Source organism: Coregonus lavaretus, assembly GCF_964263955.1.
Source record: "Coregonus lavaretus genome assembly, chromosome: 18".
NCBI lineage: Eukaryota > Metazoa > Chordata > Actinopteri > Salmoniformes > Salmonidae > Coregonus > Coregonus lavaretus.
In genome coordinates this window covers 21,402,254-21,425,605 of record NC_140005.1, presented here as the reverse complement: position 1 = coordinate 21,425,605, position 23,352 = coordinate 21,402,254, and the positions used below count along the sequence as shown (strand labels likewise).

Sequence of the window (23,352 nt, the reverse complement as noted above, 5' to 3'; positions counted from 1 at the left end):
TACTATGTCTATATCGTTCATTGCTACAGCTTTATTGTTGTCTACTAACCTGTTTTGTTTGTGTGTGATCACAGAGGGCCACGAGTGACGAGCTGGAGAAGATTAAAAAACACTATGAGACGTCCAAGGAGGACGAGGTGAAGCTACTGGACAAGCCTGAACAGTAAGAGTGTTTCTCCAGCACCCAAGGGTTCAGGGAGAGGGCAGTAGGACACTGGACCCTGACTTCTACTGGAGTCAGAGAACTAGAAGCTCATACACACAGAAAACCATCACCTCCATTGAATTCAAGATGTCAATTTCAAAGGGTACTTTAGAAACACATCATGTGGTTTTTAATGTGTACAGACGGAGACAAACAGTTTGATTTTGAAACACTTTGGTCTTTGACAGCCTGAGGCTCACTCATCACGTTGATGGTTCTTTACAGCCAAACCAGTATAGGGAGATATTTTATATAAACATCACTTAGAAAAGGTGGCATCACTTTTGTGTTTATATATCATTTCAAGAAGTAAAAAACCAAGCTCCTTAGTCTTCCTCAGACAGTAAATATTTGTTCCTGGTCTGTTTTGCAACCTTCATGTCTTCCATACTTAGGGAATGGGCTTGTGTGTGTGCATGTGTGAATGTGTGCGTGTGTGTGGGTGGACATACACGTGCGTGTGTGTGTGTCTCAGAGTGAATGGCAGAGATGGACGGCTGCTGGCTCTCAGAGAGGAGTCCCTCCCATGGGGGTTAAACGTAGCTGGCCTGTTAATGACTTGTCACTGTGGGGCTGAGGGCCATGTTCATACCCACTCAGTGTCTGCCTCCATCAGCAGCCTAATGACACAGGATATTACCGCTCTCCTCGGATATGTCCCTGTTTACATGAGTCGGCCTGACGCTACCTTTGATCAATCAGTGCTCCAGCCCTCCTTTAGTTGACCCTGGACCTATCAAACTATTAGAGCAGGACAACTCATGACTATCAGCTGCTAGTTAAAAGCCATACTGACTCAGCCATGTGTGTGTGGAAGCAGCGCAGCCAAGGATTAAAAATAGTTCTTCCTGTTGGACATTTTGTTTAATTTTGTCATAACACATTATTTCCCCTTGTGCAGGTTCTTGTATGAACTCTCCCAGATTCCAGACTTCTCTGGCCGGTCCCACTGCATCATATTCCAGTCTGTCTTCCTCGACTGCATATCTTCCATCCACCGCAAAGTAGAAATAGTCTCCACCGTGAGCAAAGTAAGACATGACATGACTACAATCTTATTGATTTGTCAGTGTATGAGCTTTTATCATGCTGACCCTGTGTGTGTGTGTCTGTCTGTCTGTCTGTCTGTCTGTCTGTCTGTCTGTCTGTCTGTCTGTCTGTCTGTCTGTCTGTCAGGATCTGCTGGACTGTAGAAGTGTGAAGGATGTGATGGGGCTGGTCCTAGCCTTTGGGAACTACATGAATGGAGGCAACAGGACGCGGGGTCAGGCTGATGGCTTTGGCCTGGAGATCCTGCCCAAACTGAAGGATGTCAAGAGCAGGGTACATTCACCACACACACAGCCATATTACGTTATATTAATCTACAGTATATTACCGAGAAGTTGTACTGGCTTCTTCTGTCTGACCCTTTGTATCTTTTAGGACAATCGTATCAGTCTGGTCGATTACGTAGTTGCATACTATCTGCGCAATTTTGACAAGGTACAGTATTTCAGATTAAATTAACACATTTCCTACGATGGACTAAAAGCTCAATTCTTCTGTTGTTTCCTGATGTTTTGTCATTGATGGATTGTCTGTTGGTTTGCAGCACGCAGGAACAGACAAGAGTATATTCCCACTGCCTGAGCCACAGGATTTATTCTTGGCCGCTCAGGTCAAGTTGGAAGACCTCACAAATGACATGAGGAAGCTGAGGAGAGACCTGACTGGTGAGACACAGTTTATTTCACTCTTTTCTAAGCAACTCACATAACATCAGGCATACATAGAGGCGTACTGCTCTATATGTAGTATGATACACATTATACATTCTGTCTTATCCTGTAAGAACACTTTCCTCCGTCATCCGTCAGAGGCAGTGGCGGTCAGTGCCGTTTAAGATTAGGGAGGATTATTTATTTTTTCATGAGCATGGCCTTATTTCTATTACAGCATATTGGATGACTTTCATTCACATTCCATTCACCCAGTTCAATGTAACAGCGATAGGTTTAGGTTACTACATGATACTCACATTTTCCCTATACCCATCATGAGGTTGCTACAACCTAGTCTATGAATGAAAGTTTACAACGTAGGTGCACACAGTTCGAGAGACAAATTTGAGGTGACAGACAGTGACACATGGACAGACAGTGACATTCAATACCGCCTTGCACACTCTTCCCTGCATCTAACTGATGTAGGGTGTAATCATTAGACCAACAGTTGCAAACAAGAGTTTCTATTGGACAAATTCAGGTATGTTTATCCCCGTTTTGTTCCGTTTGCTTCCGTTTAATAATTTTTTTTCAACAGAATCGGCAGAATGAAAACACCCCTGTGGCAATAAATTAGTAATATCAAAAGCTTACCTTGACTTGAGTTCCAGTGTAGTTTTGGAAAGTCATAGCCAGCTAGCTAACATAGCATCCCTCTGTTTGAGCAGGGTGTTTCAGTAGGCTAAACTAGCTAGCTGCATTTGTTAGCTAAGTAAGTGAAACTGAAAGTGGAAAGAAATGCCGAAATCTCTCTATCTCTCTATTTCTATTTTGCTTCTTCTTCATTTTGGAAGAAATTAATTTGTTCAAAACTGTTCAACTATTGTCTTTCTCTCTCTTTGAGTCAACTACTCACCACATGTTATACACTGCAGTGCTAGCTAGCTGTAGCTTATGCTTTCAGTACTAGATTCATTATCTGATCCTTTGATTGGGTGGACAACATGTCAGTTCATGCTACAAGAGCTCTGATAGGCTGGAGGACGTCCTCTGGAGGTTGTCATAATTACTGTGTAAGTATATGGAAGGGGGTGAGAACCATGAGCCTCCTAGGTTTTGTATTGAAGTCAATGTACCCAGAGGAAGACGGAAGCTAGCTGTCCTCCGGCTACACCATGGTGCTACCCTACAGAGTGCTGTTGAAAAATAGTGTGTTTTAATCAATTATTTGGTGACATGATTATATTTAGTATAGTTTTATCTAATAAGGATAACTTTTTAATGTTTTAGAATTTTTAGTTTTATGAAATTCACTGAGGAGGATGGTCCTCCCCTTCCTCCTCTGAGGAGCCTCCACTGGTCAGAGGTGTTTCCGGATAGATTCAGGATCTCAGACGCTCTGAAGCACATTTTTCTTGTTCCCAGGCATCGTGTCATGCCTTAACAGGCATGTCATCACTCCCCCATTTCCCCCTGCCCTAATCATGCTCTACTTACAGTATCCTATGTCAGAAGTGTCAGTGTCTTCATTTTAGCCAAAGCAAGTCTATCTGTCTGAAACATTTACAGATGATATGAAAGCTGGATGGAAATGCAATAAAGGAGCAACACTCACAGGAGAAACGTTACCATATGGCTGGTATCAGGAGCTCGGTGCTTACTGGCATGGTCCGCCAGTTAGCCAGCCAGTCAGTCAGTCAGCCAGCCAGCCAGCCAGTCAGTTAGCCAGTGAGTCAGTCAGCCAGCCAGTCAGTCATCCAGTTAGCCAGTGTGTCAGTCAGCCAGTTTGCCAGTCAGCCAGTCAGCTAGCCAGCCAGCTAGCCAGCCAGTGAGTTAGCCAGTGAGACTGTCACCCAGCCAGCCAGTCAGTTAGCCAGTGAGTCAGTCAGCTAGCTAGTCAGTTGGTCAGTGAGTCAGTCAGCCAGCCAGCCAGCCAGCCAGCCAGCCAGCCAGCCAGTCAATTAGTTAGTCAGTGAGTCAGTCAGCCAGCACGTCAGTTAGTCAGTTAGTCAGTAAGTGAGTCAGTCAGCCAGCACGTCAGTTAGTCAGTAAGTCAGACAGTGGTCCGCTGGGCCGTCCAAGGGTTATAGGCGTTGCCCCCCAGCCAGTCAGTTAGTCAGTGAGTCAGTCATCTAGCCAGTCAGTGGTCCGCTGGGCCGTCCGGGGGTTAAAGGTGTTACCCCCAAGCCAGTCAGTTAGTCAGTCAGCTAGCCAGTCAGTGGTCCGCTGGGCCATCCGGGGGTTAAAGGTTTTGCCCCCCAGCACCCTGGTGTCTGTGATTATTTCAATCAACCAATAATACAGCATATGAAAGCAATTAGATATGCTCTCCACTCTCCCCTCCTAGTGCAGATTGCTGTTAAACCCTGATCCTCTCTGACCTGGGGGAAAATACAAAGAGTCTACAAAAGAGCCCCAGACCCACCTCAAGCTGTCAGTCATTTATTAGGAAAATTGAACACTTAAAGACAATAAATGTAACATAAGGACCCACATATTTGATCTCGACTGCAGGAAAAATAAATAGCAGTCTCGCCCGGAGTCCTCTAGGTATTGGCAGGGAGCGGTGAGTGTTCTCAGTGTTTGGTGAGGTCCACCTATGACACCCATTTCTATCCTCCCCGCCAGCCGCCAGGAATAAATATTTATTTATTTAAAGCACCCTAAAGAAACCAACTGATCTTAATTATATCAGATCACTTCCATTTACATCTGAATTATGTCTAACTCGGTGTGGCTGGTGCTAACACAGGATCTTAGCTACAAGGACTCTCAACTGAAAGGAGGCTAACAATATGAAAGCAGCTCTCCTTATCCATGCAGGAGCCTCATGAGTCCTGTTTTGCCCCACTTTTTGATTCTTTGCTATGGTACAGTGGTGTTCAGGCTATAGATTTCTTCCTCCATATCCCTCTTCCCCAGAGTGAGGCTCCAGTAAGTAGCCAGGCAGATGTATGTGTGTGTCTGGTCTGAGACGATGCACAGGAGTAGGTCAGACTCCCTGGCCTGTCGGCTGCCCTCTCTCCACTCTGCCGTGCAGAAACATGATCCTCATTTGATCTGCCTTCCTGTTTGGGCAGGAGGTGATGACCTCTCTCTGGGTCTCTCTCTGGGGATGGGGGTGGGTAAGATCCATCCCTTCTCTCCTGCCCAAGGAGCCTGGCAACTATAGAGTAAGACCTGGATATTCCACTGTGTTTTCCCTAGTGTCTTCTGAGGCTTTCAGTTCTATGTGTCAGGAGGGGTGTCTGTCCCTTTGGGGGCTACGGTACATGTAGATGTTCCTGGAGAGTATCCTTGGTTCACCCAGTCCCAGGGCTCATGTGGGCACAGAGAGGACCTTTCATCCAATCAGGGCCAGCGGAGGCCACGGCCACGTAAAGCTCTCTTTAACTGCTGGGTAATTGGGCGGACAGCGAGACAGGGACGCTACTGAATGAAATAGTGTCAAATAAAAAAGAACAGTCAGAGCTCATTTGCTGCCCAGGGGAGTTTAGTGTTTCACAGAAGGTCTGTGCAGGGTTCGGCATTCATCACCATGGCAAATCAGACAGTGTCTTTATTATAAATGCCCCTTAATGTCAGGTCGAGGCAAGGCCTTTACCCTGAAGCCAGTTTTACGACAGAGGCTCCAGTTTGGAATTCCATGTGTGGAGTCGTTAGGGTAGAGTACCACCACCTCTCCTCCACACATAACTGTTAAATATAGGCTGCTACTCATTTTGCTCAACTTCAGGCACAAGATGCAGGGAACATGCAGTGTAGATAATATAGTCTTTGTAAACTCAAGACCCTCACATAGGAATTTTAAACCATGTTCAATTATTTATATTATTTTGTCATGGTAGCAGGCCATATATTAAATGATGACACTGCCTTTTCAACAGATGTGTCCATACATTTCCTCAACCTAAGATGAGTGCCTTGTTTTCCTCTTAGATATGGAGCCAATTGAAACAAAATCTATCATCTATATCATTTATTTTATGATTTCCTCAAACTAAGATCTCCCAAGCATTCCCTTACAGCAGAACAGAGCCTAGTGGTGCACTCTAGCTGAAACCCTGAACATTGGAGTACCATGTCTTACAGCAATTCATCGTTTCCAGAGCTGTGCGTACAGAGGATGTAGGCACTGTGTTCTCAGACAGGCTCTATGTAGGACGTGGGCCAGGGTTAAATGCTGGATAGGTCCCGGCTGATAGAGATAGATTTATCTAAGAGGGAGGTGTGGGTGTCTTACCGTTACCTCCTGGCTGGCCCAATGTAGCCTGGGTTATAGCAGGGCTTTAGCCTGGAGGGGAGGGAGGGGGAAGCTGGGAGCCTGACAGTGCACTGGGGTGGGTTGTATATAATTGTGGATTAGTGAGAGAATTCCTTGTGCTTTAGAGCTGATGGAAAATGATCCAGTGCCTGGCGTAAATAACACTGATCTGCCAGGCCAGACCACGGACAAGACTAACCTCTCTCTCTCTCTCTCTCTCTCTCTCTCTCTCTCTGATGAGAAAAGAGTTTTGAAAACATTCATGCTTGAAGGGCGAAAACATACGTAGTGTCAGTATATCTGTGTGAGTTTTTTATTGTCAGTGATGGTTAGAAGTAAAGGAGTGCATAACACTATCGGCATATCTATTTATTATGGCCATCGAAATGTTAGCTATTAAAATCAGATCCAACAATAATATCAAGGGATTAGAAATCCGGGACTTAAAAACAAAGGTGTCATTGTACGCTGATGATTCATGTTTTCTTTTATATCCACAACTTGAATCCCTCCACAGCCTCATAGAGGATCTAGATACATTTTCTAACCTCTCTGGATTACAACCAAATTATGATAAATGTACTATATTACGTATTGGATCACTAAAAAAATTTAAATGTACATTACCATGTAGTTTACCAATAAAATGATCTGATGGTGATGTGGATATACTCGGAATACATATCCCAAATGAAATAAATGATCTCACTCCAATAAATGTAATAGAAAGTTAGCAAAAATAGATAAGATCTTGCTACCATGGAAAGGTAAATACCTGTCAATTTGTAGAAAAATCACCCTGATTAACTCTTTAGTATTATCCCAGTTTACCTATTTGCTTATGGTCTTGCCTACGCCTAGCGAACAGTTTTTGAAATTATATGAGAAAAAAATATTCAATTGTATTTGGAACTTCAAGCCAGACAAAATTAAACTGGCCTATTTATATAATGAATATGAATTCGGAGGACAGAAATTATTAAATATTAAAGCATTAGACCTATCACTAAAAGCTTCAGTCATACAAAAGTTATACTTAAATCCGAACTGGTTCTCTAGCAAATTAGTAAGATTGTCTCACCCAATGTTCAAGAATGGCCTTTTTCCCTTTATTCAGATTACAACCTCTCACTTTCAGTTATTTGAAAAGGAAATAATCTCCCAAATATCACTATTTCTAAAACAAGCCATAGAAAGTTGGTTGCAATTTCAATTTAATCCTCCAGAAACGACAGAACAAATAATGCAACAAATATTGTGGTTAAACTCAAATATACTAATTGATTAAAAAAACATTATTTGTTGAATAAAATAAAATAAAAAGGTATAATCTTTGTAAATGATATCATAGGTAGGACTGGTGGAGTTATGTCACACATGCAGCTAACAAAAACATATAGAGATATCTGCTCAACCCAAAATTACAACCAAATAATTGGAAGGGGGAAAAAGTAAGGAACTTATCTGTCGGCCCTGCATTAAAGAACATAATTGGTTAAAGAAAATTGTGATAAATAAAAAAGTATACCAGTTTCATTTAAGGACCAAAGGATTGACAGCTGTCCCATATAGATTGCAAAATAGTTGGGAAGAAATTTTTGATGTACCGATTCCATGGCATAGTGTTTATGAACTGATACGCAAAACGACACCAGATTCAAAACTTAGAATTTTTCAATTTAAATTATTATACAAAATTCTTGCTACCAATATAATGTTATTTATATGGGGGATACAATCTTCCCAGCTCTGCAGATTTTGCTGCGAAGAGACAGAATCATTAGATCATTTGTTTTGGTACTGTCCATTAGTAGCCTGTTTTTGGATACAGGTCCAGGAATGGCTAAAGGATTGCAATATTTACCTGGAGCTAACCCTGCAGATAGCACTACTGGGTGATCTGAAAAGTCATAGTCAATCGATCAATAATATTATAATACTTTTAGCAAAAATGTTTATTTTCAATTTACAATCTGTAGAAACAATGAGAATAGAAGAGTTCAGAACTTTTTTTAAACATCACAGTACAGTTGAAAAATATATGGCAAATAGAAATCCAATATGGATGGTGTTAAGAGATAGATGGGTGGTGTTGAATGAAGTTGAATGATGGGATTAATAACAACTAACAACAACTAATAACAACAAGATAACTAATGTAAAGCATACTGTGTCCATAATAAGTATATAGGTTATAGGTTGAGAGCTTTTGTGAAAGAGCACAGTTAGAAAGATATGGCATATAGACGCAAACCGGATGGACATCATGAAAATGATCGGAGAGGTTGAGGGTAGAGGAAGTTCAGGAGTAAAAACAAACAAAATATAATTATTGTAAAATTGACTGTGTCCATAAAATGTATATAATATGTATTAGCTGGAAGTAGAGGCCTAAGCATTGTTGTTCACTAGTTTACTCCAATTAGGGAAGGGGGCGTGGGGTTGGAAAGTTTTTTTTTAAAGGATATGTATATATATATATATGTATGTATATGTATTTATATGTATGTATGTGTATGTGTATGTATGTATATGTATATATATATATATATATATTTGCAAGAAAATAAAAAACATATGGGGGATTGGAAGTTATGCAGACAATTACATTGATGGAAGTTACAATCTATCTGCAATATTAAAGCTGATCTACCCCCTAAAAAAAAAAAAGACTAAAAAAAAGGAGTGCATAACAGAATCAACATGAATCTTTAATGAGTTATAGCAGTAGAACTTTGAGAACAGAAACCTACTCTATATGGCAGTCAAATATGTAGCGCTCAATGATTATCCAAGTGTACAATGTTTTGTTTTCTAAACATCTCAGGGTCTACAGAATAATGTGCCATTGTCTTGATCAAATCAAATCAAATCAAATCAAATTTTATTGGTCACATGCGCCGAATACAACAGGTGCAGACATTACAGTGAAATGCTTACTTACAGCCCTTAACCAACAGTGCATTTATTTTAAACAAAAAAGTAAGAATAAAACAACAACAAAAAAGTGTTGAGAAAAAAAAGAGCAGAAGTAAAAAATAAAGTGACAGTAGGGAGGCTATATATACAATAGAATAAAGTGACAGTAGGGAGGCTATATATACAGGGGGGTACCGTTGCATAGTCAATGTGCGGGGGCACCGGCTAGTTGAGGTAATATGTACATGTGGGTAGAGTTAAAGTGACTATGCATAAATACTTAACAGAGTAGCAGCAGCGTAAAAAGGATGGGGTGGGGGGGCAGTGCAAATAGTCCGGGTAGCCATGATTAGCTGTTCAGGAGTCTTATGGCTTGGGGGTAGAAGCTGTTGAGAAGTCTTTTGGACCTAGACTTGGCACTCCGGTACCGCTTGCCGTGCGGTAGCAGAGAGAACAGTCTATGACTAGGGTGACTGGAGTCTTTGACAATTTTGAGGGCCTTCCTCTGACACCGCCTGGTATAGAGGTCCTGGATGGCAGGGAGCTTTGCCCCAGTGATGTACTGGGCCGTACGCACTACCCTCTGTAGTGCCTTGCGGTCAGAGGCCAAGCAGTTGCCATACCAGGCGGTGATGCAACCAGTCAGGATGCTCTCGATGGTGCAGCTGTAGAATTTTTTGAGGATCTGAGGACCCATGCCAAATCTTTTTAGTCTCCTGAGGGGGAATAGGCTTTGTCGTGCCCTCTTCACGACTGTCTTGGTGTGTTTGGACCATGATAGTTCGTTGGTGATGTGGACACCAAGGAACTTGAAGCTCTCAACCTGTTCCACTACAGCCCCGTCGATGAGAATGGGGGCGTGCTCAGTCCTCTTTTTTTTCCTGTAGTCCACAATCATCTCCTTTGTCTTGGTCACGTTGAGGGAGAGGTTGTTGTCCTGGCACCATACGGCCAGATCTCTGACCTCCTCCCTATAGGCTGTCTCATCGTTGTCGGTGATCAGGCCTACCACTGTTGTGTCGTCGGCAAACTTAATGATGGTGTTGGAGTCGTGCCTGGCCATGCAGTCATGGGTGAACAGAGAGTACAGGAGGGGACTGAGCACGCACCCCTGAGGGGCCCCCGTGTTGAGGATCAGTGTGGCAGATGTGTTGTTACCTACCCTTACCACCTGGGGGCGGCCCGTCAGGAAGTCCAGGATCCAGTTGCAGAGGGAGGTGTTTAGTCCCAGGATCCTTAGCTTAGTGATGAGCTTTGAGGGCACTATGGTGTTGAATGCTGAGCTGTAGTCAATGAATAGCATTCTCACGTAGGTGTTCCTCTTGTCCAGGTGGGAAAGGGCAGTGTGGAGTGCGATAGAGATTGCATCATCTGTGGATCTGTTGGGGCGGTATGCAAATTGGAGTGGGTCTAGGGTTTCTGGGATTATGCTGTTGATGTGAGCCATGACCAGTCTTTCAAAGCACTTCATAGCTACAGACGTCAGTGCCACGGGTCGGTAGTCATTTAGGCAGGTTATCTTAGAGTTCTTGGGCACGGGGACTATGGTGGTCTGCTTGAAACATGTTGGTATTACAGACTCAGTCAGGGACATGTTGAAAATGTCAGTGAAGACACTTGCCAGTTGGTCAGCACATGCTCGGAGTACACGTCCTGGTAATCCGTCTGGCCCTGCGGCCTTGTGAATGTTGACCTGCTTAAAAGTCTTACTCACATCGGCTACGGAGAGCGTGATCACATAGTCGTCCGGAACAGCTGGTGCTCTCATGCATGCTTCAGTGTTGCTTGCCTCGAAGCGAGCATAGAAGTGGTTTAGCTCGTCTGGTAGGCTTGTGTCACTGGGCAGCTCGCGGCTGTGCTTCCCTTTGTAGTCTGTAATAGTTTTCAAGCCCTGCCACATCCGACGAGCGTCAGAGCCAGTGTAGTATGATTCAATCTTAGACCTGTATTGACTCTTTGCCTGTTTGATGGTTCGTCGGAGGTCATAGCGGGATTTCTTATAAGCGTCCGGGTTAGAGTCCCGTTCCTTGAAAGCGGCAGCTCTACCCTTTAGCTCAGTGCGGATGTTTCCTGTAATCCATGGCTTCTGGTTGGGGTATGTACGTACGGTCACTGTGGGGACGACATCATCGATGCACTTATTGATGAAGCCAGTGACTGATGTGGTGTACTCCTCAATGCTGTCTGAAGAATCCCTGAACATGTTCCAGTCTGTGCTAGCAAAACAGTCCTGTAGCTTAGCATCTGCGTCATCTGACCACTTTTTTATTAGCCGAGTCACTGGTGCTTCCTGCTTCAGTTTTTGCTTATAAGCAGGAATCAGGAGGATAGAGTTATGGTCAGATTTGCCAAATGGAGGGCGAGGGAGAGCTTTGTATGCGTCTCTGTGTGTGGAGTAAAGGTGGTCTAGAGTTTTTTCCCCTCTGGTTGCACATTTAACATGCTGGTAGAAATGAGGTAGAACGGATTTAAGTTTCCCTGCATTAAAGTCCCCTGCTACTAGGAGCGCTGCATCTGGATGAGCGTTTTCCTGTTGATTAATGGCCTTGTACAACTCATTCAGTGCAATCTTAATGCCAGCATTGGTTTGTGGTGGTAAATAGACAGCTATGAAAAGTATAGATGAAAACTCTCTTGGTAAATAGTGTGGTCTACAGCTTATCATAAGATACTCTACCTCAGGCGAGCAAAACCTTGAGACTTCCTTAGTATTTGATTTTGTGCACCAGCTGTTGTTTACAAAAATACAGAGACCGCCACCCCTCGTCTTACCCGAGTCTGCCGTTCTGTCCTGCCGATGTAGCGTATAGCCTGCTAGCTGAATGTTGTCATTGTTGTCATTCAGCCACGACTCCGTGAAACATAAGATATTACAGTTTTTAATGTCCCGTTGGTAGGATAACCGTAATCTTAAATCGTCCATTTTATTATCCAAAGCTTGAACGTTGGCTAATAGGATTGATGGGAGAGGCAGTTTACTCGTTCGCCGTCGGATCTTTACAAGGCACCCCGACCTACGTCCACGGTATCTCCGTCTCTTCCTCACGCGAATGACGGGGATCTGGGCCTTGTCTGGAGTCTGTAGAATATCCTTCGCGAACGCCTCGTTGAAAAAAAAGTGTTCGTCCAACGCGAGGTGAGTAATCGCTGTCCTGATATCCAGAAGCTCTCTTTGGTTATAAGAGACGATGGCATAAACATTATGTACAAAATAAATTACAAATAACGCGGAAAAACACACATAATAGTACAATTGGTTAGAGGGCTGTAAAACGGCAGCCATCTTCTTCCGGCGCTGTTCAATGGCCTAACGTTTCCCTGTAGCTTTGTGGGGAATTCATGGTTCATTCATTACATCAAAGTGAGCTTGACTAACTGCGTTTGCCATGTCTCGGAGCAGAAGTCAGACTCTGTCTTTTCATGTTAGCCCACTCCCCATGTTACAGTACAGTAACATACCTTATATGATGCAATCCTCTGGCATACCAGCTAGCCCAGTGTCCCTACAGACAGCATGTAGTGGGCGAGCTTCCTGTATACATGTATCCATGCCTTACTACAGTATTAACCACATACTGTTTGGGCAACCCTTGAGAATATGGGCATCAAATCATCCTGCCATCATATTTGTCTTATATCTCCACTCTAAACCCAAATAAACCTGCATGGATATCACAAATGTAGAGGTTTTTAAATAGATTCCTCTACATGTATTTGGATACAGAATTTGTGTGGACATTTCATGTGTTGCTTACAGTTTATGATGAGTAACATCTAGAAATCAGTCTTCTTCAGTGAAATAACACTACTTCTATCTTGATTTACACAAAGATATCAGTCACCTTCCACAATAATGCTGAATCCACTGTCTGTATGAAGGCTGGCCCTGCCTGAATGTGGTGGTGGGAGGGGAGACAGGTCCCTTGTGACCTGGTGACTGAACAGGAAGCCAGACAGGAAAAACAGCACTGACAGTAGCAGTATGACCTGCTTCTGTCTAACCGCCTTAACACAGGGTGTCAAATACAACTGGTGTAACTTGCTTGAAATGCTTGATTACGAGCCCTTCCCAACGATGCAGAGTTGGTGCAGCTGTGGAACTTATTCAGTATCCGAGGGCCCAAGCCAAATCTTTTCAGCCTCCTGAGCAGGAAGAGGCGCTGTCGTGCCCTCTTGATGACTGTGTGGGTGTGTGTGGAGTGGACCAAGCTCCTGGTGTGCCTTAGCAGTTAACTGGTTAATACTGATCATTGATAGGAAAGCAATCCCCTTGTGGTGGTCATTTGCAACAGAGTTTTTTCCTCTGTGAAGGAAGAGCCTCAACTGCAGTCTCTGTCTCCCTTCCTCCCTCTCTCTCTCTACCCCAGGGAAACTGACACAGCTGTTTGGGCACAGAGGACCCAGATTAACACTCACTAGCCAATTAGAGAACAGCATGGACATATTTACAGTAATGGGATTAGGTGGCTGTGAGGGGAGCAGGCCCCTGGGAGCATAGCGAACCTTCAGTTGGCCTGGTTCACTGTAGTAATACTGTTTCACTGTAGTAATACTTTTACACTGTAGTAATACTTTTACACTGTAGCAATAGTTTTACACAGTAGTAATACTTTTACACTGTAGCAATACTTTTACACTGTAGTAATAATTTTACACTGTAGCAAAACTTTTACACTGTAACAATACTTTTAGACTGTAGTAATACTTTTACACTGTAGTAGTACTTTTATACTGTAGCCTGCATATCCCCAGGAGATAGCTGCTTTAGAAAGGGCTTCCTTGATCCTACTTCTCCTCCTCTGCCTCCCCCTCCCCCTACCCCTACCCCTACCCCTCCTCCATGCCTAAGTATTGTCACTGTAAGACAATGTCCTAAACCAGAGCCCACTAGGTTTTTATTTCATCCAGCTGCTGATGTTTTGGGGGTTTCCTTCTTGTGGTCTACACTGTCTGGACCACATTTAGAGGAGATCCGCCTCTTAATTGTAGTCTTGCTGTTTTGAACACCCTTTAATGTGCCTGTTTGAGACGGGGGGATTTTAAGGAGCGAGGGATCAAATACTTTTTTAAAGTAGGATATTTTCAGTCATGTTTGAGCTGGCTCACCTGATCAGGTTTGTTTCATGGTTGTCTCTCAGCTGTGGATGATGTTGTTGGAACAGTGTCTTTTCTTACTCAAGTAGTGTGCACCTTTCAAGAGCAACTATTCCTGAGACCCTGGAAAAGGATAGTGGGTAACTGGGATAATTCACCTGTTCTTAATACATCCCTCTGGATTATTCTGGAAACCAGTGAACCAGTCTCACACTCTAACCAGCCAAGTGTTCCTGTTGTGTTGTTAAGACATTTAGCTATGCAGTAATAACCAACACAAGGTATTTACTGCACTCATTAATGACTTGCAGGTTTGTGTAAAGTTGCAAAAGTTATTCTGGCAGGCGGCTCTGTATATAGCATCCCACGCTGATTTTTAGGAGGAAATGAAATAGTTTGGCTCATGTTTGCCCAAGTCATCGTTGTTTCCTTTGAGCCTGTGTGAGCTAGGTGGTTTGGCAGGGCAACAAAGACCCATCCACAACAAACAAGGCTTCCACATTCAGCCGTCACCCACATGTACAGTTCCACTGGGGAGAGCCAGAACAGGACAGGCCCATCTACTGCCACCATGTCCTATCTAGCTAGTGGGCCAAACACTCAAGGTGTTGGTTGGATGACTGTCATAGCCCAGTATCTGTGGCTTCAACATGTTTTATCTCGTCAAATTGTTTGAGAGTAACAGATTGAACACCCTACTCCCATTCAAAGAAAAGTATTTGGACAATGTAAGTAGAACTGTATTTCCATCAGCTGTCTATTGAATGTGTTTATGAAGATTTATAATCAATTTCTCATTTTGAATGCAGACCAAGCTCATTTAAGTGATTGCAAGGTCTTTTCAATAGCCATCTGTTTGGGATGTTTTGGAGGAGATTCACACACATTTTCCCTCAAATGTTTTCCTTCGGCAGGCATTAGTTAACTCACTTATGAAAGTGCTGGAAATGTGCTACATTTGCTGTTTGGGCACGCTTGTTATTGTTTTACAGCTTAGCCCAATAATAAATGCCAAATTCACACAGTACACCGCAGTATACAGTCTACTCTCGCTCACACTTTCTCTCCCCCACCCACCCCAGGCCAGAGCTTTTTTAATCCATTCCTGCTGAGAAATTTCCGATATTTAACATTTCCCGCTCTCTCGCTCTCCCCCAGCGTGTGAAAAGGCTGTTCAGAAGGTGTGTGCTAACTCCTCAGAGAAGAACCTTCAGCCCTTCAAGGAGAAAATGGAGGCCTTCGTCTCGACCGGTGAGTAAAACAAACCAGAACCAGAGAGAGGGGAGGAGAGGAGACATGACTAGGACATTTACTTGCTCTATAACCTGTTAGTTCATATGCCTTGCCACCGTGATATATAGGCCTAAGGCCGAGACAATAAGAAGACACAGTGGCAGAATAAATTCAACCACACCTTTGTTTCATCACAAAACCGGAGAGCAACCTCTGTCCGGTGAAGTCCACAAAGCATATTGCATATAGAAGTTACATTACCTACAGCATGGTCAAGCAAGTTAATGTTTCCGACATTTTCGGACTACTAAACAACTATTGATTTAGAACCACGGAGAGTTACCGAAAGGCGCAAAGAAAACAGAAGCTGCCTCCACTATTCCAGCACCATTTCAACTTCAGCATCATTAAATCACCTATGCCTAGTCTAGTACAGTGACAACTAGAAGATAGCAAAAACAATTTAGTCCAGTCAACGTAAGCTAAATATGATGTGGCTGTCCATGGTTCTGATTTCTGTGTGTGTGTGTGTGTGTGTGTGTGTGTGTGTGTGTGTGTGTGTGTGTGTGTGTGTGTGTGTGTGTGTGTGTGTGTGTGTGTGTGTGTGTGTGTGTGTGTGTGTGTGTGTGTGTGTGTGTGTGTGTGTGTGTGTGTGTGTGTGTGTGTGTGCGCGCCTGCATGCGTGTGTGCGTTTGTACAAGTAGAAAAAATATGTTGACTCACCCTATCTGTAGAGAAACGCCAATGCCATCCACCTCTCTTTCATGTTGACGAAATGGTCTATGACTCTGTCATACAGTACATGCTTTTATTTTTTGTTGTCCTAGACTACTTGGCTAAAATGCTTGCTCGCTAGCCTAACTTCCTTTCTTGGGCAACGATGAGCCAGCTAGTTAACATTAGACTACTACCGGGCTCCTGAGTGGCGCAGTGGTCTAAGGCACTGCATCGCAGTGCTAACTGTGCCACTAGAGATCCTGGTTCGAATCCAGGCTCTGTTGCAGCCGGCCGCGACCGGGAGACTCATGGGCGGCGCACAATTGGCCCAGCTTTGTCCAGGGTAGGGGAGGGAATGGCCGGCAGGGATGTAGCTCAGTTGATAGAGCATGGCGTTTGCAACGCCAGGGTTGTGGGTTCAATTCCCACGGGGGGCCAGTATAAAAAAATATGTATTCACTAACTGTAAGTCGCTCTGGATAAGAGTGTCTGCTAAATGACTAAAAATGTAAATCTAGCTACATATTGAGCTTCCATCCTCTCAGCCCAGGGGCACAATGTATGAATTTATGTTTGGATCAGAATCGTTGTTAAATCATTGGCCAGTATGGAGAATTAAGTAAAACCACAAGTCCAAATCCCTATCTCCATCCATGGCTAATTAGGGAAAGGGACAATTTTAGCGAGCTAGCTAGCCACCAGAGGACAACAACACAATGAGATGCAATAATTCAAGTTTTTTCTGTCAATTACATTTTGCTTTTGATGTAATGTGATTGGTGTGAAGCCAAATCCAAACTGGCTTCCCTTGACATTTTTCTTTGGTACGCCAGGACCATTCACAGTTGAGCGCACTCAGTTTACCGCAACGCTGATTTGCTATTATTTTCTACTTTTTTTAATCAACGGAGGCCAAATGCTCACTGGCTTCCCTTGCATTCAATGTTATGGGCGGCAACAATGTCATACTCTTTTTGACCAGACAGCATCAGAGATATGGGCTACACATACACAGACAGAGGGGTGCTGTTTCTCTCTCGGATGCTTTCTCATACATTCAGCCTCTTGCGAATTGAAAGAAAATTATGAGAGATGAAAGATACATTATTTGACATTGTTTTTTTAATTAGTAAATTTTTTGGGGAAGCCTGGCTTCCCTTGGCATCCATGAATACACGGCACTGGACTTGGGTTCGAAAGGGAGAATATATTACTGGAAACTTTCAAAGTTTACCACTAAATTACCAGAATATTGGTACCTTTCAAGGATTTTATGTAATCTATCATATACAGTGTATACAGTAGTTTGGACACACCTACTCATTCCAGGGTTTTTCTTTATTTTTACTATTGTCTACATTGTAGAATAATAGTGAAGACATAAAAACTATGAAATAACACATATGGAATCATGTAGTACTATGTCAATATGTATTAGTTGTCAATGTTATATGCGTAAAACTGGTGGCAGTTGTGAAGAAAAGTCAATTGAGTTTTAGAGTTAATTGAAAATAATGCCATTGTTGATTAGATGCATTTTCCATTAATTAGGCTATTTTCTCTTCAACCATATGGTCCATCTACTAGAAACTCATGGACAATATGGACACAGATATGAAAAATTATTACTATATATGAATAAAAAATTTAAAAAGTTATTCAAGTATAAATGACGATAGATTGCCATATATTTTCTGTTAATTACCTAAATTACTGAAGATTCTGGTAACTTTGGTAAATTACTGGTAGCTTTGCAACCCTAGACATGACCCCATGTGTTGACTGATAGGGGGTGCTATGGGTTGTTTTATGTGTTGTTTTAGTAGATACTGCTCCAGCAGACTCATTGCATGTCACCTAACCCAGGCAGCCAGGCTGGGCAGGGCAGGGCAGCGCAGGCTGTTTGATCCCCAGTGAGAGCTAATAAAGCCAGGGGCCAGAGTGGCTGCACTGGGTCCGGCCTGATTGGGTGTTTAGATGTGTTTACACTCCCCTTGTTCTCCACAGGCCACTTATTCTCTACTGATTGTAATGACAGCTCTTGGAAATGAGGATCCTCGATTGTTTGATATCACTCACTGCACCTGAGGCAAGCAGAGGCCTGTGTCAGAGCCCATCCACTGGACTGAGTGATGAGATTACCTTCAATCATGCTCTGTGACACACTCCCTAGTTCTACCAGTAGATAGTTATGATGTATATTCACCCCCTCTGTCATATCCTGAGTGGCGCAGTGGTCTAAGGCACTGCATAGCAGTGCAAACTGTGCCACTAGAGATCCTGGTTCGAATCCAGGCTCTGTCGCAGCCGGCCGCGACCGGGAGACCCATGGGGCGGCGCACAATTGGCCCAGCGTCGTCCAGGGTAGGGGTGGGAATGGCCGGCAGGGATGTAGCTCAGTTGATAGAGCATGGCGTTTGCAACGCCAGGGTTGTGGGTTCGATTCCCACGGGGGGCAAGTATAAAAATATATATATATGTATTCACTAACTGTAAGTCGCTCTGGATAAGAGCGTCTGCTAAATGACTAAAAATGTAAAATGTAAAAATATCTCTGTGCTAGCCTGTCATCTCTCTGAATGGAGAATGAATCCACTGTTCTCCAAATCTGTCTTCAGAGTTGAAATATTCTCCACATAGATTATTTACTGCTGAGGAGAATGTCATGTAAAGAAACCAAACTCAGAGATAAACTAGAGAGGTCCAGTTTTCCTTTCTCAAAAACACAGAGAGGAACCATTAAAGCCCAAAGCTGTAATTTAGCTCTTCAATATATTTTTTTGCCCTGTCAGGCCGTTAGTTGGGTGCTGGTGGAGCCCAGGCCAAGCGTTAGTTAGAGAGGGGGCTGCCTGTCAGACAGCACAGGGACAGGAGTCTAAAGCTTAACCCTGTAGAGAGGATCACATTGCCCTTAACATGCTGCCTGTACTCATGGCTGCTATAAAGCTGGCAGGACATCCCTGGCTGAGGGCTCGTAAAGGCTGGCTGGACTCAGTGGGACAGCTTGGGGACCACCGTGGCAGCCAGAGACACACTGCACCGAGACAGAGACGCTCTGATCCCTTCCACCTCTCCCCCCTCCACTAGACATCTTCATCCAAGACCCTCCCCTCCCCACAGCCCCCTCCAGTGCCTTGCAAAGTCAGCCAGTCAGCCAGTAGAGCTGCTTCCATTGAAAACATAAAGCTTATCCACTTCCATCATGCAGACATGGGCTCCTGTAAGGTTTCTGTGGTATGCAACATGAGGAAACACAGAGGTCATAGTGTTCCTAGAGAGAAAGTGGACATCCATCTCGGAGCGTTCCTCCAACGACCCAAAGGACCAACATGTTCAACTGTGATTACTATTGATCATAGGGATGTGAAAGGCAGAGGGAAGGAGTTCACAGAAACGCGGTGTGATCCCTGATTTACTGGAAATGACTGTGTAAATATTCCCAGGAGTTATTGTTCACATAGCAGAGACACATCTGCTCCTAACATGCATTACAATGTGGCTTGCAGACAGAGGCTCGTGTCGCTAAAGCACCATAATACATACAGAAGCTCTTCCCCATTTGAATGACTGCCAACTAGGACTCCCATACAGTACGTAGGTGTGCTTCTGCCAATGTTCTCACAACATTGGACACAGTTCACTGGTTTTAAACGATCAAGCTCTCATCAGTCTCGCAGTGGGTAAACATCATAAGTGCAACCAAACAGAATCCAACTCAAAGCAACTTGGCAAGCCAACAACCACCTGCATGCAATCTCACCACCTTCACCAATTTTACATAGCTGCCACAGGCGAGGTGAGGGCCTTCACACATTTCACCATGCCACAAAGAGCAACAAAGAGCGGGCTATTAACAAAACACACTGCCGCAGGTCTATAGACCTCTATAGGTCTGACAGAGCATCAGAGTTGGCTTAAAGTGGAGCCACCTCTCTCTCTGGGGCCAACATCCTCAACAACCTCTTTTATCTTTACAAAGTACTAGTGACAGACAAAAGCGTCAGCGTCACGCAAGGCGATCTACATTTTACTACATTAAAGGGCAAATTGCACACATTACTTGCGGCGGACAGAGAATATTGTGAAACAATAGGCTCTTTCTATAAATTATGCAAATTAGGTATCTCACAGAGAGATTGCATCCATATGTTGTTGGAGGTACAGAGTGAGAACTGGAGGCAGGGCAGTGTTTTCAGCATATAAATTATTAATGTACTGTATGTGTTGCAAACAAAGTCTGCCTTGATATGTTTGTCTCCTAGTTACACATTGCAAACGGAAATGTATTCTAGAATGTTTACTCTTTTTAACATTCCAGTGGTCAAACCTCTATCTGTATTCTTGGTCAATATCACATAATATTTGAAAGGTCTTTAAACCATGATGGTTGCCACTGGCTACAAAATGTTATTGGTTAACAAAACCACATCTTGAACATAAACTTTCCAGTGGGAAACGTATAAACCATTCTTAATAAACAAAGCTCCTCCAGCAGTTGCCCTTAATATGTGAAGCAGTGCGGTTTAGTGCTGAAGACAGGTCCATTCCATTGTTCACCTCCTGAGGATGGTTCCATGACTTCAATACACAGAACAAAGCAATAGTTCTCACACACAAGGGTTGTGAAGGCTCTAAATATTTAATTGACTGGAAACAGTATCAGTGTTGTCCAGGCGTGCATGCGTGCCGGTGTGCTTGTTGTAGCAATCGTCATCGGTATTAATGGACAGCTATAACCATAAGCAAGCATGTGTAGGAAGGGAGCCAGTATTATCTCATACACACTGTATGCTTTTTATGGAGGAGGGAGAGTCTGTTGGTCATAGTGCACTCCATGCTTGCGAGGCAGGGGAGCAGAGCAACTCATGTGACCGTGTCTGTGGAGCGCTGACCCAGAACTGCCTGGGAGGCTTTCAGGAAGCTGTGAGGAAGCTGTGGGGGCTATGACCCACCCCTGCTTCCCTTCCGTACATACAGTACTGCTCCTCCTCTTATTTGATCTACTCAGATTTTGGACATTTTTGATAGAATGCTGAAATGTTGAGTCCCTAACTCACAGCAGCTCTCAGCCTATTTATGAGATGAGAATGGCGCTGCAATAGATAGCTGCCGTTTTACGGGCTCCTGACCAATTCTGCTATTTTGTGTGTTGTTTTTGCGCTGATCTGAACTTTTTTGTACATAATGTTTCCACCATCGTTTCCTATGACCAAAAATAGCTTCTGGACATCAGAACAGAAGAAATGTACTTCAACAAGTTTGCGTCGCAGGACATACTGCTCACCCTGGACCAGGCCCTAATCCCAGAGACTTTGAAAAGGAAAAGACGGCGTAAGAGAGGCCTACGGGCGGCACCCTGACGAAACCACGTCGGCAAGTAAATAATCCACCTCTGCCCTCTGTTCTATTGGCGAACGTACAATCACTGGAGAACAAACTGGACGAGCTCCGTTCAAGACTATCCTATCAACATGTTTCACAGAGTCATGGCTGAACAAGGATATGGATAATATACACTACCATTCAAAAGTTTGGGGTCACTTAGAAATGTCCTTGTTTTCGAAAGAAAAGCAATATTTTGGTCCATTAAAATAACATCAAATTGATCAGAAATACAGTGTAGACATTGTTAATGTTGTTAATGGCTATTGTAGCTGGAAACGGCTGATTTTTAATGGAATATCTACATAGGCGTACAGAGGCCCATTATCAGCAACCATCAGTCCTGTGTTCCAATGGCACGTTGTGTTTGCTAGTCCAAGTTTATCATTTTAAAAGGCTAATTGATCATTAGAAAACACTTTTGCAATTATGTTAGCACAGCTGAAAACTGTTGTGTGTAATGAATACTCGGACAGAGTGGTAAGATCCAATCGCAGAATTGCGATGCTTTATTAGAGTACAGACAAGGGAATAGCTTAATCGTGGTCTGGCGAGCTGTGGTCAAAACCGGGCAAGGCAGAGACAGGCAGAGGTACCAAGGGAGCGGGCGTAGTCGTAGTTGAGGGCACGGGCACAGGTTCAGAATACGGTAATCACTGGGATAGACAAGCAGAAGATTAAGCAATTCGGGGAGTCAAACAACGAAGCACAGGTCTGGTACACTGGTAATCAAAAACAAACTCTCTCTCTCTCTCTCTCTGAACAAAACGCTTAGCAAGTCACAAAGGAACAATACCTCGCACCGACTGAACTTCTGAGCACACCTTATATCCTACTCTAATTACTGACAGGTGTGCTCAGAACTCAGGTGAAACAGATCGAGTCTGATGACTCCCCCTCTCAGTAGATCGGGGAAGTGTCAGACTCTGTCTAGATCCAGCCAAACCCCGATCCCTTATAGTATCCCCCTCCCCAGGGCCAGCTCCTGACGGCCTTCTACCTCTACCGGGTGGTCTTCCTCTGGGTCGGGGTCCTGGATGATCTGGGTGTTCAGCGTGGAAAGTGGCCTTGAGAGCGGGATCCAGTATGTCCTTCGCAGGGATCCAGGACCGTTCCTCAGGTCCATATCCCTCCCAGTCCACGAGATATTCGATGCTCCCTCGTCTCCGTCTTGACTCCAGTATCTCGTGGACTGTATAGGTGGTGTCCTGTTCATCCTCCAGAGGTGGTGTAGTAGGTTGTTGAGCGATTGGGGGGTACATCGGGCTATAGTGGACAGGTTTCAACAGCGAGACGTGGAACGTAGGGGTTATCCTGTAGTGTCGAGGAAGTAACAGACGGTAGGTGACAGGGTTAATACGTCTCAGTATCTTGAAAGGCCCGATGTACCTGGGTTGGAGCTTCTTACAGCTCCGTCGGAACCGCAGGTCCCGGGTAGACAGCCACACTCGTTGCCCGGGTTGATAAGTGGGAGTAGGTCTCCGGCGTCGGTCGGCGTAGGTCTTTTGCTGTTGTGAGGCCTGACTGAGATGTTGATGGGCCGTCTCCCAGACCTGCGCATTCCGACGGAACCACTCGTCGACAGCCGGTACCATCCCTGGTGCAGTATCCCACGGGAACAGAGGTGGTTGATACCCTAGAACACACTGGAAGGGCGTTAGACGTAGGGAGGTGTGAATGGGGATGATATCCGGAGGTTAGGCTCACCGAGATGCCCAAGCGTTCGCAGAAGGCCTTCCATACCCGGGAAACAAACTGGGGTCCCTGGTCGGACACAATATCCTCCGGAACACCAAACTGCCGGAACACCTGGTTAAACATAGTCTCAGCCA

At 44.1% G+C, this 23,352-nt stretch overlaps 1 protein-coding gene across 1 annotated transcript in view; it reads left to right on the top strand.

Annotated features, from left to right (window-relative positions):
- Window positions 1–23,352, top strand: part of LOC311146062 (formin-like) — an 81,695-nt gene that overhangs the window by 26,085 nt on the left and 32,258 nt on the right. Inside the window, exons 8-13 of the mRNA XM_084182525.1 lie at window positions 75–163; window positions 1,107–1,236; window positions 1,382–1,528; window positions 1,631–1,690; window positions 1,800–1,920; window positions 15,347–15,439. Of these exons, the coding sequence (XP_084038651.1) occupies window positions 75–163; window positions 1,107–1,236; window positions 1,382–1,528; window positions 1,631–1,690; window positions 1,800–1,920; window positions 15,347–15,439 (640 nt within the window). The remainder of the gene's footprint in view (window positions 1–74; window positions 164–1,106; window positions 1,237–1,381; window positions 1,529–1,630; window positions 1,691–1,799; window positions 1,921–15,346; window positions 15,440–23,352) is intronic.